The sequence below is a fragment of the Rousettus aegyptiacus genome, unplaced genomic scaffold (genome assembly GCF_014176215.1).
Source record: "Rousettus aegyptiacus isolate mRouAeg1 unplaced genomic scaffold, mRouAeg1.p scaffold_m13_p_13, whole genome shotgun sequence".
Classification (NCBI taxonomy): Eukaryota; Metazoa; Chordata; class Mammalia; order Chiroptera; family Pteropodidae; genus Rousettus; species Rousettus aegyptiacus.
In genome coordinates, this window is record NW_023416288.1 from 63,181,010 (window position 1) to 63,200,062 (window position 19,053).

Below are 19,053 nucleotides of genomic sequence, written 5' to 3' on the forward strand. Positions count from 1 at the left end.
TCTGCCTACTTCCAGGGGCCTTTGAAGTGGACCGACTTATTTCTTTCTCAGAACAACTGGCCGTGTTCTGTGTGCTGCCCAGGAGTCTAGGCTGTGTGGAGGGGTGTCCGCCTCTGTCAGAGCCTTCCTCATATTGTATTCCGAGTGCCTGTTTGTCTCTCTGCACCGGTGGGCTTTTAAGGCCCACAACAGCAGAAACAATGGCCATCTTGTTCACCGTTGTACTCCCAGCATCTAGTTGGCACGTGGGAAGTGCCCAATAAACATTTGTTGAATGAATATGTAATAGAAGCGGTAACATATTGCATTAGCTGTGGGTCAAAAGTGCAGAATTTACCTACAGCTTAATTAGTTAGTAATCATTGCTGCTGTTTAGTAAGGGCATACTACAAGCCAGGAACTTTATGGTTATCTCGCTAGTGGCAAAGCAATCTCCTAAGATATTAACTCACTTGAAAAATGAGGAAACAGACTCAGAGAGAGTTGATGACTTAGGTGATTATACGGTATGAATCCCAGATTGGGACCTAGGCTCACCTTATTGCTAGTCCTAGTCCTCTTCATTATGTCCTAGACCTCTCCTGTTTAGTCATAAACCTGAACGTTGCTCTTTTTGTGTATGGAATGATCGGTTCATGAATAGGGACCAGAAAAGATGATTTTACCATTGTGTACAATTCAGATCTGTCCACCTTTACTTCTTTGAAAGATCTGCAGAGACATAGAAATAATCTTGTTATATAAAATTATCTTAGTCCATTAGGGCTGCTGAAACAAAAATACCATAAACTGGGTGGCTTAAACAATCAACATTTCCTTCTCACATTTCTGCAGGCTAGGTAGTCAGTCCAAGATCAGGCACTGGCAGATTCACTGTCTGGTTTGAGCTCACGTCTTGGTTCATAGATGCAGTGTCCTTGCAAGACCGAAAGGGAAAGGGAGCTGTCTGAGGTCTCTTTTATAAGGGCACTAATTCCATTCATGAGGGCTTTATTCTCATGACCCAAGCACCTCCCAAAGGTCCCAGCTCCAAATACCATCACACTGGGGATTAGGTTTTAACATATGAATTGTGAAGGAACATGAACATTCAGTCTATAGCAAAAAATCCTATTTAGAATGGCATTAAGCAGTGAGAAGATTTCCCATATGGCCCAGAGTCAGAGAAACTGTTTTAATCCTGAATCTGGGGAGTGAGTGTCTACGAGTATAGGAAAAGGTCCTAGGCAGGACAAAATTTAAGATCTTACCATTACATAAATTCAATTTCCTTTGTGAAATAGTTGCCGAAAAGTTTGACCCATAACTCCCTAAAATGCACCCCTACTCCCAATCATTCAGTGTTTACCATTTGCTCCCTCGGATTGTCAGATTTTAAATATGTGGTATGAGAATCGTCAACTTAATTTTTCTACTCGGTCTTAAAGAAATTGCCTGAGGACAAGGACTCGGGTTTGTTTGTTATTTATTCCCCCCATCTTTGCTAGGTGGTTAATCACTAATTGACGACGATTAACAAAGACGAAATAGGAAAAGGTGCGCTTTCTTGTCAGTAGATGAACAAGTCTGAGCAGCAGTGCGCTCAGCGCAACTCCTTGGTTGTGCGGACTCCGAACATTTTTCCTTACGGAGCCTGCAGCCTTATCTCTTCCTTTCTTAGGAAGTGGCAGGAAAGAGCCAAGAAAAATCTATTTTCCTCCAGTCTAATGGAGTCTGTTGAACAGGCAAAGGGGGCACTAGGCAAAGGGAGTTGGGTAATCCGCGCCTACCTCGCCCTGGCGAGCGAGGGAGGCCTGCGGCTGGCCGGTAGGAGGACCATTCGTAGGAGGCAGAGGGATGGACACAAGACACGAAGCACACTCCGGCCTCTGGAGATATTTTTTGTGCTCCTTTCCTCTTCTGGTTTTCCTCAGAAAGGGCTAGGGGAACCTGGAAGGTCTGGAGATCGGCGAAAGGTCAGGGATCGCTTTGCTGATCTCGGATGGGAGAAGTAGCCTGGTCTGGGAAGTAGCGGGGAGAGGCCAGGAGAAGCGGGGCGCCAAGGCGGAGCCCAGATGACTCCAGATCCTCCCTCCCCCGAACTTCCCCGCCCCCAGCACTCAGGCCCCGCCCCTCTCAGCGGCCCCGCCCCCTCCTCGGGAAGCGACTAGTCGATCATTCCCCAGCCGGGGCCGGGGAGCCTCCAGGCGGAGAGGCTCCCGCCTACCCACAGCCCCGGCCTCCGCATGGAGGGGCCGCTCACTCTGCCGCACGGGTCGGGGCCGCTCCCGCCGCCGCTGCAGGGAGGCGGAGCCGCCGCTGTTCCAGAGCCCGGAGCCCGGCAACACCCGGCACACGAGACGGCGGCGCAGCGGTACAACGCCCGCCTGCTGCAGGCCGGCTACGAGCCCGAGAGGTGACGCCCAAGGCAGAGCGCGCGGGGCGCATCCGGGGCGGGCGCGGCAGCTCGGGGAACCCCGCGGCGCTCCAGGGGAGGGGAGGGGCAGGCCCCACCACCCTTGCCCTCTTAGCGCCTCAACCTCTAACTTCCTGAAACCTGGCTCAGATGCCGCGCACCCAAGCTTTGGTTAGGGCATGCAGGTGAGCACTGTGCAAAGGGTCTGGTGCCGCGTTGCACCGGGTAGCCGGTCGGAAAAACGTTCCGTAAAACCTTAGCCCTGGATCAGACCTCAACTACACACTCTGCGACACTTAAGTGGCTGCAACTACAGGGTTTCAAACAGTGCTTGTTGAAGTCCCTGTCCATCTATGCTTACTACTCTTCAGTTGTTTCCTTCTGCCTTCAGAGTCTTACTGGCAGGTGTAGGTGTCATGACTGTTTGCCTTCTCAAGAGTTTGGTGAGGACAGTGTCCCCTCATTATTCACTAAGGTCTGATGAGGCTGCCAGCGCAGCTCTCCTTAGAGTCTCTCCTGAGATTCAGGACCCCCTCCTACCCTTAGTCTGCTGGGGTATGTAGGGTCACTAGAGGAAGAGTGGGGAGGGCGTTGAACTGGGCCCCCTGGGGACTGGCTGAATACGAGACAGGGGCTAATCTCTGGATTGTATAGCAGCTTGAAATGCAATCCCACTGTCCTTCTGGTCCAGAGGATTTGGACTTCTTTCTCATCCCCATCTGTTGGTGCTCAGCAGCTTGGGGAGGTGACCTGGAAGCTGGGTTTGGGGGTGGTCTAAGGGAATTAGCCCTGCAGCTCTACCTGGGGGCAAGGGGTGGGGGCGGGGAGATGAAGGCTTATGTAAGAACTTTTAACGGCTTACAGGGCTGCTAGGTGAAGTCTGGCCCCTCCTGCCCCTGCAGTGTGCCTCTAGAATTGACTCAGGTTCAGGCGCCCCTGGCCTTCCTCTCATTCTAGAAATCCAGCTACTGGGGCTAGGGTCCAGGGCGATAGGAAGAGGCCACAGGAGGTGAAGGAGTGGGCTAGGGCACTTGAACCTTGACGGAGGCAGTGCCTTGCTAGAGCAGGTATTGCAAAAGTATCATTTCAGAGCTCAGACCTGACCACACAGGAGCAAACATCTCTAAATTGTACCTCTGTACCTAGGGGCCATCCTCATGCCCCACTGGGCTCAAAAGAGCTGGTGTAAAATCTGAGCCCCAGGCGGGTGGTGTAATGAGATTCAAAACCAACTGGTTAGACCTCCATCTGCCATCACTGGCATAAAGCAGTGGGGAGAGGACAGGGTTTAATGAGAAGTCCTGGGGTTGAGGCCAGAATTATTGCTCTTTGCCTTGAACTTGAGCAAGCCGTTATTCCCTCTCCCAGCTCAACAATGTTGTTTTTCCCCTCCCAGCCCCCCACAACTCCCCCAATCCTCCCCTCAAAAGTGATTTGAAATATTGTCTATTCCAACACTCCCAGATACAGACCTCCTGGCTCCCTGCATAGATTTGGTGCCTAGCTAGGACACCAGTCCTCCCCACTACCCTGAGGAAGGGGCTGGAAGGGGTTTAGGCCGGCTCTCCTGCCCTCACAACCGCTAGGTGGGGAGCCTCAGGGGACCAACTGAGGAGGCCTGCCGGTTGCCTTGGTATCTCCTCCCTATGGAGGAAGCAGCTAGGGAAGATCAGGAAGAGGGAGGAGGAAAGCAAGGGGGAGGGGATGGATTAACAGTCTCTGGAAAAGGACAGCATAACCCAGGGCTGAGCCCAGCAGCTTAGAGTAATGAGGATCCCTGACATAGGTCAAACCAAGAGGGGCTGTGCGGCTGTGAGGTCTGTTGTCCCCACAACTCAGCCTGGCAGCCTCTTCCTCTGGGTCCAAGGTGTAGGCTGGGGCAGATGCCATGAGAGACGGCAGAACCCAGTTGCTGTCTTGGGCCCAAACCCTGGTGGAATCCTGAATAGTAGCCATTTCTGACCCATGCTGTAGGGGATAGTGACCCAGGGCAGGTCCCCTAGAGACCCAAAGACACCGCAGGGACAGCCTGTGCTCTTACGCCTGCAATGCAGTTACAGCCCTGTCCTATGGCCAGAAAGATACTCTAGGGTAACTCTGAAAGGCCAGGGTGCTTTCTCTAGTTGGTCTCATCACTCTGCCTCCAAGTGGCTAGTAAGAAGTCTTAGGGCTGGTCCCCTGAGGATAACTCTCCTTCCCCATATGTCACGTGCTCTCTGGATGGATCTACAAGAGCTGAGGAATTAGAAGCGCTCCCCAGGTGTCCCTGGCAAGCTGGCCCGGCCCCAGACCCCATTCAGCAGAGAACCCCAGCAGGCCTGCTCCCTCCTTGCCAATGCCAGAGGGCCCTCAGAAGCCCCCAGCAGAAGCCGTCCTTGGGAGTCCACTGGTGGGGAGGAAAACGTGGGGGATCTGTGATGTTCCAGTCCCTCACAGTAAGAGGAGAGAGGACACTGCAGACATCTGTGAGTCTCCTCCAGCACTCCCAGCCTCAGGGGCCTCAACACCCTAGCTCTGTGCGAAGGCTCTCCTCCCCTCTGCGCAGATGGAACAGCCTGTGTTTTCCTAGCAGGGTCCCTGGGGGCATCATTGAGGGAGGCTAGGCATCCCAGGGAGCCTCCCCTGGGCCTGGCTGCCACCACGCTGCTGAGAGGTAAACAAACTCTGCCTCTCAGGGCTGGGGAGGGAGGGAAGTGCCACAGATAGCCACCTTGCCAGCCAGAGGACTATGTCCCTGCCACGCCTTTCTCTTACCTCCCCAAGAAGTGAGCTGTGAGAATTACAGGAAGAGAAGGAAGGAACCTTGGAGGTTGTGTCTGGGATCTACTCTTTAGCTTTGGTGAGGGAGTAGCATTAGCACTTCTGGTCACACACGAGGGAAGGGTCTGCCCTCTGCCGCCTCACCTCCTTCCTTGTGAATCACTTAGCTACCTAATCCTACCTCCCCCATGTAGAAATCTGGGTTTTGCTGGATTAATAAGATCATCAAACTTCTGTCTGCTTTGGCTAATTCTCAAAACTTCTGTAACCTCTGTCCAATTTAGTATGCATACTTACTTGCCTTAGCCAGGCCGGTGGTCCTCCCTCATGGTCCCACCACACTGCCTTCCCAAATGAAAACTTTCCTCTCTGGGGTTGAAACCCCTGGTATCCACAGCACTTTCTGAGCTGGGGACAGGGATGTCAGACTGAAGCACTGGACTGGAAGCAGAGGCAGTACCCCCCTCCCAATCTATTTGCTTTCTGAACTGTAGGTTTTGCATCTGTAAAGTGGGTACCTACTAGTTGGCAATTAATAGATTATAGAGTAAATGCGATCTTTTATGAAAAATGCCTTGTAAACTGCAGAGGGCTTCAAGGCCACCCAAAGGTCAGGGAGTGTCATTGTTTAGAATGCCCTCCAGCTAGGAACGAGATCCGGGTTAGGGGAATGGGCTACACTGCAGGGAGGGGCAACCTCAAACTCTTGTGTGCCGGGCTCCACTCCAGGCTCTGATCAGAGTCTGGGCCTTAGCCTTGGAGAAAGACAAACCGAGTTAGAGGTATCGCGCGGGGTGGGGAGTAGGGCTAGGGGAGACTCAGGCCAATGGGAGCCAGGTGACCTGGGGTGGTCCAGTTCAGGGGCTTGCCAAGGGGAGCGCTGCACAGGACCAAGGAGGAGCCATGAGGAGCGGCGGAGGGGGCGTGTCGCGGCCTGGTTCAGCCCCTCCCCCACTGGCCCCTCAGACCCCTCTCCCGCCGCGGCTTTTGGGGCCGCTGTGCCACTGCAGGCAGCCCTGGGCGTGCGCGCACCGGCGCTGCTGGGCCGCGCTCGGCGGGGCCCTTTGTGCGGCGCGGGGCGGAGGCGGTGGACTCCCGGGGGAGGGGCGGGAGGAGAGGGCGGCGCCCTGGGCCCGCCCCGCGGCTGCGGCAGCCCCAGCCCCCGGCCGGCCCGGCCCGCGGCAGCAGCGTGGCCGCGGCGTCAGCAGCAGCAAGAGCAGCAGCAGGAGCAGCGGCGGCGGCGGCGGGGCGGCCCGCGCGGGTGTTTATGTCGGGTCGCGGTGTCTTGCAGCAGCATGGCGGACTACCTGATCAGCGGCGGCACCGGATACGTGCCCGAGGATGGGCTCACCGCGCAGCAGCTCTTCGCCAACGCCGACGGTCTCACCTACAAGTAAGCGCGTGGGGGCCTCGGCCCCACCTGGGTGCGCGCACCAAGGCTGCACCATCCCCCGACTCCGGTCCTGCACGTGCACCGCTCCCCCCTCGGTGACACCCGCGTTCTCCGGCCTGATTCGAGCGACTCGAGCGGGAGGAGGGGTGGAGAGGGCTGGGCAAGGGAAGGAAGGCGGCCCGTGCCGAGAGCGGACGGACGTGGCACAGCGACAACGCGGCCCTTGGTGCCATGCCCTGTTTCTGGCTAGATCCGGGTCCTGTCTGCCCCCTTCCCCCTCTTGTGGTTATCTTGGCCACATGAAGGGGCCTTGGCACATGTGGGAATACGAGATGTGGGAGTTACGGAGACTTGTCCCAGACCTTGATCCAGGATACCCTCTCACTCCCAGCGTCACTAGGAGGGCAGAGGGGCCCTGGAGCCCAGCTAAGACAGCTGCTTGGGTGTTGCCCCAAGAGAGGCCCAGCTGGGCAGTTGGGGTGGCTCCTTTTCCCACCATCTAGTCCTCTTTCCACTCGTGCCCCAGCCTGCCCCCAGGTTAGCACTTGTGCCCTCCCTGGGCTTTGTATTCTGTGACTGCTGCATGCCAGCCCACCTCACGTGGGATTTTGTAGGAGATCAGGACCTATCTATTTACCTCTGGCTTAGTATGCTTTTCCACGGGCCCTGGACCAGTTGTGCTGCCGGCTGCAGGCCTGGCACTAGCTCTCCTTCTGGCTGCAGGAGTGTGTCCATGCCAGGAAGGAACATCAGAACCTGAGACTGGAGCAGAGTGGGGATGCTGGCCAGCCAAGAGCACCCCCCGCCTGTCTCCTGCCCGTCTCTGCCCTTGCCTGTAAACACTCCTGCTGGGCAGGCAGTTTCCCTAGACCCCACGATACCCAGTCATTGCCAAGGAGTGTCTCCCAACTCCTGCCTTCCCCATAGCTCAGGTGAGGACCAGGTGAGGGGTGTATATAATACCTAGAAAATGCCAAGAGACCCAGACTCCAGTTTTTCTTCTCTGGCCTCTAAGTGAGCTACGGAAGCCTCTTCTCTGTACTGAAGGGCTGCCATCAGGTAGGGGCAGTTATTTCTTTAGCTGTCTGATGGAGAGCGGGTGGAGAGAGTATCTTTGATGTATTTTTCAACGGAGTCTGCCAAGGAAATTCCCTAGGGAAATTTCTAGAAATTACTCTTGGTCTTGGGGCAGGTTAAAGACCCACCCCTCCCATCCACCCTGTAGTTGTTCCTTCCTGCCCTGGGGTGCTTGCTGCTTTGCTTACTCTGGTTGGGAGGTTGGGAGTGTTCCTGAAGTGTGCAACATTTGCTTTTGGGTGTGTCCATCAGGGCTCTGTGATTTCTGGAGGGTTAAGCCTGTGGGGGCCCCCGGGCTGTGGCTCTATACCTTGCCATACCTGTGCAGGCCTGCACTCCCCTTCTGGGGTTTGCTCTGACCCTGGCCCACCCTAGTGTTGGCAGCTGCTGTGCTTTGACTGGGGCCCCAGGATCCTAGTCCTAACCATAAGGTCCCTTCTTCCCCTTTTCCATCCCAGGCCATGTCTGTTGGTTGCCCTATCCCAACTGGGCTGACACTTAATGGATGCCTGCTCTATCCGAACATGCCTTGTCCATGCTCAGCCCTTTAGGGTCCTTCTGAGCTATTCTGCACTATGTGTGACTGAGTGGCTCTAACACTTGGCTGTGTGCAGCTTGTCCTGTGCTATGTGATGTTCGTGTCATGCTGCACTTTTAAATTGTTCTCAGGTTCATTCTGTGTTGATCGATTGTGTCCCCCTATAAAAACTGAGTTTTCAAGAGCAAGCACTGTATTTGCCGTGTGTGGCATTATGGAAACTTATGTTCCTTGATGAACTCTGAGCCCTCAAGGCAATGAACGTTTGGGGCCAACTGGCTTGGTGGTGCCTCAGGTCTACAGACCTTCTACTGCCTTTGGCTCTTTCTCTGTGGGCTGGAGTCAGCAAGATGCTAGTGCGGGCAGGAGGGTGGTTCAGGCCTGAAGGGACAGCAGGGACCAGAGGGCTGGTCTCTACCCCTCTCCCCACCTCCATGCTGCCTCACCCTGGCCTGGCAAGCCCTGCCCGTTTCAGATACCCCTCCTCACCTAGTAACACTCACTTTTCTCTCTTCACAGCGACTTCCTGATTCTCCCAGGATTCATAGACTTCATAGCTGATGAGGTGGTAAGTACCTCTTATGCTGACCTGGGGAAGAGGGACTGTGTATGTAGTGGAAGAGGCTGACTTCTGGCTCAAGGGCAGGGTGTAGGGGAGACTTCTCTTGGGAATGTGGTGGATGTAGCCTTTATTGCTGCCAGAGAAGCTGGCACAGAACAATGGGTTATGCCTAATGGGGCAGAGGCAGCTATGGAGAACCAAGAGTATCCCGAGTGGTGGGCCTGGCCCAGGGCCAGAGGGCTGTCACTGACAGAGCCTGCAGTGAAGTTCAAAAGGCCCTGGGAGGGTGTGTGTGTGTGTGTGGCTGCCTTATTACTGTAGACCGGAAGGATTGGGTTTTGTCTGAAATGCTGAGCAAGGACATAATAGAAGCCAGTAAAATTATAGAGATTTTGAATGAGGTGGACAGACTTGTTAAGGTATTCAAACATACAAGAACCAGCAAGAGGATTTGGAGAATTTAGATTTTAGACAAATACAAGGAAACACAGTTCCTTGCTTACTGGAGGGGCTCAGCAGTTAGCCAAGTGAATGAGCAATGTCCTTTACATAATTAACATATGATGAACTCACAGAAGCCAGGGGGTAGTGCTAATGGGTGTTAAGTCATCTGACAGGAAAGTTAGATTATGCTATGATAAATTCATACTCATTAAAAAAATAGTTTCTCTTCTGTTGCTGTTATCGTTGATATTTATTCAGGTCATGAAAGGCAAGAGGGCCTGAGTGTGCCTGGATCACTTATACATTGGGGAAGCTTATGTCCAGCCTGGGTAGCCAGTGCTGACCCCGGCAGATTTTTTAGGTTTAATCTGAATATTTCTATTCTAGATATTTCCCATATGACAGGAATGAGGAAGCCTTCTTGGTTCAGCTGTTCAATTTAACAAAGTTTATCAGGCAGCCTGGCTTGTGCCAGCCTCTGGGCAGGGTGCTAGGAAGAGAGGGATAGACAAGACCCCTCCAGGCCATCATCCAAGACCCCTCCAGGGATAGACAAGACCCCTCCAGGCCATCAAAGGTCTCCCTGTCCTGCGGCCTCTGTTATATAATAGGAGATGATAAGGGGGAGTTTTCTATACTGTGGGGCTGGGGTTCTGAACCTGGGTCTGTGGATGGATGTCAGAGGCCTATGAATCTCTGCGAATTATAAACCAAAGTCTGTGTCTTGAGCGTTTTGGGGGTTAGGGTTAACAGCTGTTGTCCTGACTCTCAGAGGCATCTGTGATCTGGCCCCTATTTACCGTTCACAGGCAGATGCCTCCCAAATGTCTCCTTGCAGTCCCGGCCTCTCCCTTGAGCTGTAGACCCTTAGTCACCAACTCTCCTGGATGTCAAATGACTCCTTTTATGCCTTCCCACTTTCAGTCACCCACATCTCCCTCTCGGACCTGTCAGCAGCCTCATTGGAGGTTTACCCTACAACAGGACTTGCCACCTAGAATCCATTCTCTACATCAGAGCCTGAGTGACCTCTTTAAAACATAAACCAGATTGTATTTGTCCTCTGCCTGAGACCCTCCAGTGGCTTCTCATCTCAGAATTCAATCTGAGCTCCTCCCCTGGCTTTCGAGGCTGTATGTCCTTGCTCCTACTTGCCTCTCCTGCTTCGGCCCCTACATTTCTCCCTCCCCTCTAGTCCACTAGCCTTCTTCTTTTTTAAATACACCTCAGGAAGACTTAGAATCAGAGGCAGGTTTTACACACAGCTCCCTCTGCCTGAAATGACAGCCCCTTAGACTTTGACTTGATTGGCTTCCACTTGTCACCTGCCAAGAAAGAGGCTTCCCCAACCAGCACATCTTCTTCCAGTGGTCATTTTGCCTTATTGCTTTTTCTCTGGAGCCTTCCTCTTAGCTGAAATGGTTTCGTACATATTTCATGTTTGTCTTCTTCCTTTCCAAGGAGAATTTAAGTTCAGGGAAAGATAGCAGGGGTCTCGTCTGCGTTGTTCACTGCTATATCCCCAGGCCTGTCCTAGGGCCAGGTGCCTGTAGGAACTCAGTAAGTGTTTGAGTGAATAATAAAACTCTTCACATAGCCTGTGCCTCCATCCTCAGGACCTGACTTCAGCTCTAACTCGGAAGATCACGCTGAAGACGCCGCTGATCTCCTCCCCTATGGACACTGTGACAGAGGCCGACATGGCCATCGCGATGGCTGTGAGTTGGGCACCTGGGTGGGCACCCCAGAGCTAAGGGGACGGAATGGGGTGGAATGACATCAGGGGGGATTGGAATCAGAGGTGGGGTTTGCAGAGTGTGGAGGGTTGGCCTCCTGGCTCTGATCATACTTCCCTTCCACCCTAGCTGATGGGTGGTATCGGTTTCATTCACCACAACTGCACCCCCGAGTTCCAGGCCAACGAAGTGAGGAAGGTCAAGGCAAGTACAAGGCCCATCCCCGGGGGTCCCCACATCAGACCCTCCTAGCTCCCCTTGCCAGCCTTGCAGGCTGGCGCACTTCCTGGCTGATTGCTGGGGTCTTGTCTGGCCTTCTTCACAATGGGAGCTCAGGGCCCAGCCTTACTTTCCCACTGGCCCCTCACCCCATTGAGGGCCCTGGCTCCTCTGTGGCATGGCCAGGATATCCCGTGCCCACTGCGGTCAGGCTGTACACCACCTCAGCTTTCTTCCAGCCTTGCCCTTTCCCTGTCTCTGCCCACAGAAATTTGAACAGGGCTTCATCACGGACCCCGTGGTGCTGAGCCCTTCACACACGGTGGGTGATGTGCTGGAGGCCAAGATTCGGCATGGCTTCTCTGGCATCCCCATCACAGAGACGGGCACCATGGGCAGCAAGCTGGTGGGCATCGTCACCTCTCGAGACATCGACTTTCTTGCTGAGGAGGACCACACCACCCTCCTCAGTGAGGTACCTGCAGGATAGGGAAAGTGTGGCTGGGGTAGAGAGAGAGGACCCCACGCCCTGGGGCCTCAGGCTGGTGCCTGTGTCCAGGGACCAGAGGGAGGTCTGGCTCCCTTCTCTCTCACCTGCCAACCTGCAGGGAAATGTTCCTGGCCCCACAGGTGATGACACCACGGAATGAGCTGGTTGTGGCTCCAGCAGGTGTGACATTGAAAGAGGCAAATGAGATCCTGCAGCGCAGCAAAAAAGGTACCGAGGAGTAGGCAGAAAACTCAAGATCTCCGCCCCCGCCCCTGCCCCACCCCCAGCCTAGCTCCCTGGGCACCCGCCACCCCGCCACCCCGCCACCCGCTGCCTGTCGCCCCGTTCCTCCTGTTCCTTCACAGCCTTGCAGGTTGTCCCAGCAACCTGACTGGGCCTTGGGGGAAGGTTTGAATAATCCCAGGCTGGAGTATGATTCAGGAGGTCCTTTTCCTGGCTTAGGAAAACCTGTCTTTTATTCAGCATCTTTACATTGTGTTTCCCACCCCCCCCCAAAAAAAAAAAAAACTAGTCCTGTGAAACGTCTCATGAAAAAGGAGCTTTCTGGTCTCAAAAGTCTGAAAAAATGCTTTTTTCCATATTTTCCATCTTGTATAAGAGTTGTACATTAGCTTATGAATGACTGAGACATCCTGCAGTTAAATTTATTTGCCATTGGGGCTGTTGACGCAATATTCATTAGCTCCCTGCAGCGACACTGGAACGGGCCCCCCTGGCCCATGCTGGATTGTTCTCTGGGGGTGGTATTGGGCAGTTGCACCATTTCTCGCCCACGGCCTCACATTTGTGCCCTGGCTCAGAGTTTTCAACCCTGTGGCCCAGCAGGTGAAAGGCTGCCAGTGCTCAGGGGCCGCCCACCTCAGCCTGGCCAGGCCACAGGGCAGGAAGAGCTCCGGTAACCTACTTGGCTACAAGGTTTCTTTGCTTCCTGTTCTTGGGAAGAGGTCCTTGTCCCTAGGAGTGCTTCTTGGGTGGGTGCTGTCACCTAGTGGCTGGTTTAGGTACTTCAGCGGGATCTCTGGTCCATTTTCACCCTCACTCCCTCCACCCCCCAGGCTCTCAGAGGCTGTTCCTTCATCTCACCTCTGTCTTCCTCGTCAGGGAAGCTGCCCATCGTCAACGATCATGACGAGCTAGTGGCCATCATCGCCCGCACCGACCTGAAGAAGAACCGGGACTACCCTCTGGCTTCCAAGGATTCTCACAAGCAGCTACTCTGCGGGGCAGCCGTGGGCACCCGCGAGGATGACAAATACCGCCTGGACCTGCTCACTCAGGCGGGCGCTGATGTCATAGTGCTGGTACGGGCACCATCCTGGGGCCAGAGTGTTTTGGTGGAGTAGAGGCTTAGGAAGACCCATGTTTGTCTCTAATTTAGCCTAGAGTCAGAATCAAGAGGGATTGTGGTCCTCTGACAGTCCAACAAACCAACCCTGGACCTCTCTGAGGGCCTTCTGGGTGTGCTTATAAGTTGGCCCCAGTGGTTAGAGCTCACTTTCATGGAGAACCTCCCCCTTTCCAGGCCCCAGAATAAGACCTTCATGTAGATAGACTCATTTAATCCTCCCAAAAGCACCCACCCCGACCTACCCCAAGTACAATGACCATGCCCCTTGTCAGATGAAGAAATGGAAGCTGAGGAGGTTAAGCCCTTTCACTTGATTAGTTAGTTGGTAGAAATAGGATAGGCCCCAGGCAGCCTCGCCGTGAGGACCAGTCCATGAGTGACTGTGACAGGGCTTTGTCTGCTCTGAAACTACATTAGTGGTGCTTAACCTTTTGGGGAAAGCAGGTCCCTTTGAGAACCAGTTGAAATCTGTCAATTGTCTTCCCAGAAAAAAAAAAAAAGGCATTCTCATAACATTTTTCATGTTATTCCAGGAGTCTGTCCGCTCAAGACCTCCCTCCCCCAGGGAGGACCCTCAGCCACAGTAGCCTAAGCTTTCCTGTCCCCCTCCTCACAGGACTCATCCCAAGGGAACTCTGTGTATCAGATCGCCATGGTACACTACATCAAGCAGAAGTACCCCCACCTCCAGGTGATTGGGGGGAATGGTGAGTGTGGAGTCCCCTCTCACCCTTGGCCCTTGCCCCCTCTCTGTGTAACTTCCTTTTCCTCGGCATTCCCAATTGATGGCATTACCCCTGCATGAGGGGGCAGGGAGCCGAATGAATGGGCTCCGGTCACTGTAGGTGGGGTGGGAGCTAGACTGGGGTCCCAGGGAGCCCCAGGGCAGGGGCTCTTATCCTCACACTGCTCCTCTTTCCCTGCCCCGCCCCTTACCCCAGTGGTGACAGCAGCTCAGGCCAAGAATCTGATTGACGCTGGTGTGGATGGGCTACGTGTGGGCATGGGCTGCGGCTCTATCTGCATCACCCAAGAAGGTAAGTGTTAGTAGAAGAGTGACTGCCACTTAGAATACCCACCCCACCGGCCCTCCACAGACCCCTTGGGCCTCATTCTTGTCCCACAAGTACATGCTGAGGGCTCACTCTGCCAGGCTCCTTGGGATGGTGGGTTCAGTGGCAACCTGGGCTCAGCCTCTTTCTGTCTGGCCCATTGATTTGGGGAGCAGGTGTAAGATGAGGTTACCAAGAGTTTTGGGTATGCACCAGCCCACTTCTTGGATTCTGGTCAAGGATCCAAGGCTGGTGTGACCACTTCTCCGAGGTGCTTGTTGGAAGCCAGCTCAGGGTTCGGATTAGCTTTGTGGCAAGGCAGATACTTCAGACATTGAGACAGCATGTTTTTGAATATCTTTAGGGTATACACGTTATCACCATCTGGTGATAGTGGGGGAGGGAGCCCACTCAGTCACAAAGCCCTTTTGCAGGGTGGGTTCCTGAAACATGAAGATGGGGAGAGAGAGACCATGACATGTGTCTCCATGTGGTTGAGGGGTGCTCCGTGGAGGACATGTGTCCCGGCTTGGCCTGAGGGGACGGATCTGGCCCCTCTAAGTGAGGGTCATTTCTTCAGAACACCAAGTGACCTGTTGGGTCCTCTCTGCCCAAAACATCTCTTTTTTTGGTCTTCAGAGCCTCTGCTTTTAAGTTTCTAATTGTTGCCTTAGCTGATCACCGCGGTGGAACCTGGGCTTTTGCTCAGTCTCTTTACAAATGTTAATTGGGCACCTGCTGTGTGTCAGGTCTTGTTCTAAACCTTGGGTTGCTATAGGGCAGAACAAACAAAGGCAGCTCCGAGAAGGCCCCTTCTCTGTTTTATCCGACCTTGCATCTTTCCCTAGATAAGTCCTGGTTCCTTAGAATTCCCACTTAAAAACTTAAAACCAAACACTTAAAGTCCTTGGACAATTAAACTTAAAGAAATGCAAACCAACATCCCCAAAGAGGCCCTGAGTCCCTAACTTTAGTGACAGGCCTTCATCTGAAAGCCTTGAAGGGGAGGTGAGGCTGGGGACCACTAGGCCTAAGAGCACTGGTCTGGGGAATGCAATGCTTCGAAGGCCTGTATTGCCCTTCCCCCATCAGAATCTCCCATAGTGCTGTCGTGAGACGGGTGACCTGGGTCCCTGAAGTGACATTTGCCCCCTACTTTGTGCCTCAGAAACATTATCCAGCCTTGTCCCCTCTCCTGAGGTTGGACACAAGGAGAAAGGGGCCTGTCCCTAGCCCCTGTGCTGCTGTTGACACCTCTGCCTTGTGTCCCCTCCTGCAGTGATGGCCTGTGGTCGGCCCCAGGGCACTGCTGTGTACAAGGTGGCCGAGTATGCCCGGCGCTTTGGGGTGCCTGTCATAGCTGATGGCGGCATCCAGACTGTGGGGCATGTGGTCAAGGCCCTGGCCCTTGGAGCCTCCACAGGTGAGGGGGCTTGGGCAGGCTGGGGTTTGGGGGCTGGGAGCTGGGGGAAGGCAGTAGGAGGGCTATGGGCTGGAGGCACTGACCGCCCCCCTACCGCCACAGTGATGATGGGCTCCCTGCTCGCTGCCACCACGGAGGCCCCCGGCGAGTACTTCTTCTCGGATGGGGTGAGGCTCAAGAAGTACCGGGGCATGGGCTCCTTGGATGCCATGGAGAAGAGCAGCAGCAGCCAGAAACGATATTTCAGGTGCCCTGACCCTGAGCCCCAGCCCCAGGCAGATCAGCCCACAGCCCTTCCAGGGTCCATACGTGCCTTAGACTTCGCAAGATGGCACCCAATCTCCATGTGATAGTTCTGGAAACCGAGGCACAGGGCACCAGTAGCAGCAGACCTGGGACAGCAGTCGGGGCCACTTGATTTGGAATCCATGCTTTTTTATGCTGTGGCCCAGGGAGGGGCTGCTTGGGGTGTCCTTCTGGGTGATATCACCTCTGCTAGTACCCTTAAGAGTTGGGGTAGGAATCCCGGAGCTGCGGGATGCCTGGCTCAGTCTCCTTGCCTTCCGTGCAGTGAGGGGGATAAGGTGAAGATCGCACAGGGTGTCTCGGGCTCCATCCAGGACAAAGGCTCCATTCAGAAGTTTGTGCCCTACCTCATAGCGGGGATCCAGCATGGCTGCCAGGATATCGGGGCCCGGAGCCTGTCTGTCCTGCGGTGAGTGCTGGGACTAGCGGGGTGGCAGGCGAGGGGGCACCAAGGGGTCTCCTGGCTCCTCCATCCCTGCTTCCTTTCTCTCTCTCTCTCTCTCTTTCTTTCTCTCCTCTGCCCTCAGTGCCCTAACCCGCTCCACTGACCTGCCTGCAGGTCTATGATGTACTCAGGAGAGCTCAAGTTTGAGAAGCGGACCATGTCGGCTCAGATCGAGGGTGGTGTCCACGGCCTACACTCGTAAGTATGGTGGCCTCCTTGCCCCAGCTGGCTGTCACTGGGTCAGGCTGGTGGGACTGTGGTTCAGAGGCTGAGCTGAGGTTTCAGGGACCTCATGGACCATCTGCGTCAGGGTTGGATACTGCTGCAGGACGACCCTGTCACCCTCTCCTATAGGGCCCAGCCTACCTTTGAACCATGGCCTTTAGCCCCTATGCAGGCAGGCCCCTCCCCTCCCCTCGGGCATCTCCCCCGAGCAGGGCACGGGAGATGTGGCTGCTAGCCCCTCCGAGGCTCCCCGGCCCGTGCTTGCTCAGAAGCTTGGTGGCTGGTGGCAAGGGCTGGCAGTGCTGGGCTCTTGCTGGTGGTGGCCCTGGGCAGGTAGGTGTAGGCTGGTGGGGGCACAAGCCCTCTGGCAGTGAGAAGGGCAGAGAGACGCCAGGGCCAGCGCCGGGGCGATTACGGGTGGGGGCAGTGCTAGTTGGCAGCAGTAGTAGCAGGCGTGCGGCCCCCCAGGTCAAGAGGACCTGTCCCCCTACGCATAGGCGGGCATCTAACCTGTGTCTCTTTCTGCCCCATCCTCCCGTAGCTATACCTTTCTGCCGTGTAAGTAACTGCGCTGCCCGGGCCAAGCGTAGAGTAGAGCAGGGGCAGTCTGGGTGGGACCTGAGGTCGGGGAGGGGGCACTGTGTTGGGGTGGCGCTGGGTATAACTGGGACCTGGACCCCAGGACTAGCATTGTGGTGGGGGCAGCCAGCAGTGGCCCCTCCTCCAGCAGAAACGTCCCCTTCGGGGGTAGAGAGAGCTGTCCCTGACCACAGGTCTGAAGCTGCCCTGTCCTGGACTGGACACAGTGACTAAAAGGGGCCTAGGCTGCTGCGTGTGCAGGGGTGGGGTGGGGACATGGGCAGCAGAGGTTCAGCTCAGTCTGAGCTCGCTCTGCAAGGACGGGCCGTGCTTTCTGAGCCGTCTCTCCAGCCTGGCACTGAGGACAGTCCACTCAGCTGTGGCTGTGGCCAGAAGGAGCATGGCTGTCTCTGGACCTGGCCTGGTTCTTCCCGGAGCCTCGGCCCAGGGAGGACAGAGGCACAGGGCCTGCTCTTTCTCCCTCCCTCCTCCCGTGGCTGAGAGGCAAGGCCTTCTGCTGTTCACTGACACTCCTGCTCCTGGGGGCCACTCGGCACCCCGGCGCCTGGGCAGGGGGGTCTAGGAAGGGAGCGGGGTCCACACGCCCACTCTCAGCTGCCTTCTTGTCTTGTCCCCACAGTTACGAAAAGCGGCTGTACTGAGGATGGTGGCGGAGGCCGAGGCGGCGGAGGGGGTGTGGCCCAGGGTGCCCCTTTGGGCACAGCTTCCCTCCATAGCTGAGTGGTCCACAGATTTGCACTACAGGTTCCCAGCCCCTTCCCAGGGAGAGAGGACGGGAGGCCCTGAGGGTCTGCCACCCCTCGCTGGGCATCCCCTGCAGAGTCAGGACTGCTCCTGGGGCCTGGCTGCCCTGGGAGCTCCCCACCAAACCCCATCCCCCTTCTCCCCCCTTCTCCAGTCCTCTTGAGCCCACCAGCCTGGGCTCTCAGGCCCTGCGCCTGCCTCAGGTCTCTCTCGCTGCAGCCTGCGCTGGCCCAACTCCCATCCCTGGGGCAGGTGGCCCTTCCTGGCTTCTGTAGGGCACCTCCTTCCCCACCCCCACCCCAGAAATGGTGCTCTCCTGGCCCTGACTCTAGCCCCTTCCCGGGCTGTTGCCCCCTCAGCCATGGGGCACTTCTGGGCTCCTGACCTAGGCCAGAGGAAGGTCTCTGCCCCCTTTCTCTGGCCCTAGGCTACCTGCTCCTCAGGCCACTCCCCTGTCCTGTACCCTGGGGAGAAGGCAGCCCATCATTCCTGACTCCTTCCCCAGGTATATCATGCCTGCCCTCTTCTCAGCTGCAGTTGAAGGCTTTAACTTTGCACACTTTGGGTCACAGTTACATCATTGTATATTAAATAATCTGAATAAATCAAGACGTTGCAACGCCTCTGGCGTCCTGTCTCTGTCCTTTGTCCACTGGGCAGCTGGGCTTCATCTTAGTGGTGAACTGGAGCCCAGAGCCACATCAGAACAGGGCCATGGGGGTGGGGAAGGCCCAGCCTCCCCAGGGAGGTGATGAGGGCATTGCAGTACTCCAGAAGGTGCTGGCTCAGGTGGCCACATGGCAGGAGGTCTCCCAGTCCTGTAGTCACACCAGCATGCCCGCTCGCTGCTGGCTAGCTGGCAGTATCGAAGAGGGGGTCATCAAGGCTATAAACACCTGGCAGTGGGAGCCTCACTGGGAGCTGCCAGAAAGCCCCCATCACAGCCACCTGATGGTGAATGGCGCAACCCGGCACAGCAGGAATTAGAGCATGGTCGTGGCCCTGACCACCAGGGCCAGGGCCCAGTCTCCTCAGCTGAGACACACCTGTGAGTGCCAGGTTGAGGGGGTTAGCACCCCTTATTTATGTACAACTCAGGACCTGCCTCCCAGCCTCAAACCCCTCCTGGTGGGACAGCGCTGACATGGGCTGTTGACTATGCCTAGAGTTCGGGGTCCTGGGACATTCACATTGCTTTCCTCTGCCTCTGTTGTAGTTGGGCGGTGGTCACGCAGCTGTCCCTCCAAGGTACAGACCCCCGCACAGGATTAGAAG

The 19,053-nt window shown here is 55.6% G+C and overlaps 1 protein-coding gene across 3 annotated transcripts; it reads left to right on the forward strand.

The window, feature by feature from the left end:
- The first annotated feature begins 2,165 nt into the window (after window positions 1–2,165).
- On the forward strand, window positions 2,166–18,401 carry IMPDH1 (inosine monophosphate dehydrogenase 1). Of its 3 annotated transcripts, none has more exons than XM_016148652.2 (15): window positions 2,166–2,395; window positions 6,450–6,548; window positions 8,683–8,731; window positions 10,786–10,887; window positions 11,035–11,109; window positions 11,393–11,599; window positions 11,755–11,842; window positions 12,737–12,936; window positions 13,600–13,690; window positions 13,925–14,020; window positions 15,315–15,458; window positions 15,561–15,705; window positions 16,030–16,173; window positions 16,324–16,407; window positions 17,654–18,401. In XM_016148652.2, the coding sequence occupies exons 1-15, from the start codon at window positions 2,226–2,228 to the stop codon at window positions 17,673–17,675; spliced, it is 1,716 nt and encodes a 571-aa protein (XP_016004138.1). In that variant the 5' UTR covers window positions 2,166–2,225; the 3' UTR covers window positions 17,676–18,401. The 3 variants fall into 3 exon arrangements, with proteins under 3 accessions (XP_016004138.1, XP_016004137.2, XP_016004139.1); XM_016148651.2 differs by having other exon boundaries at window positions 2,257–2,395; window positions 6,447–6,548; XM_016148653.2 differs by lacking the exon at window positions 2,166–2,395 and adding an exon at window positions 2,465–2,580 and having other exon boundaries at window positions 6,447–6,548; window positions 17,654–18,153.
- The last annotated feature ends 652 nt before the right edge of the window (window positions 18,402–19,053 follow it).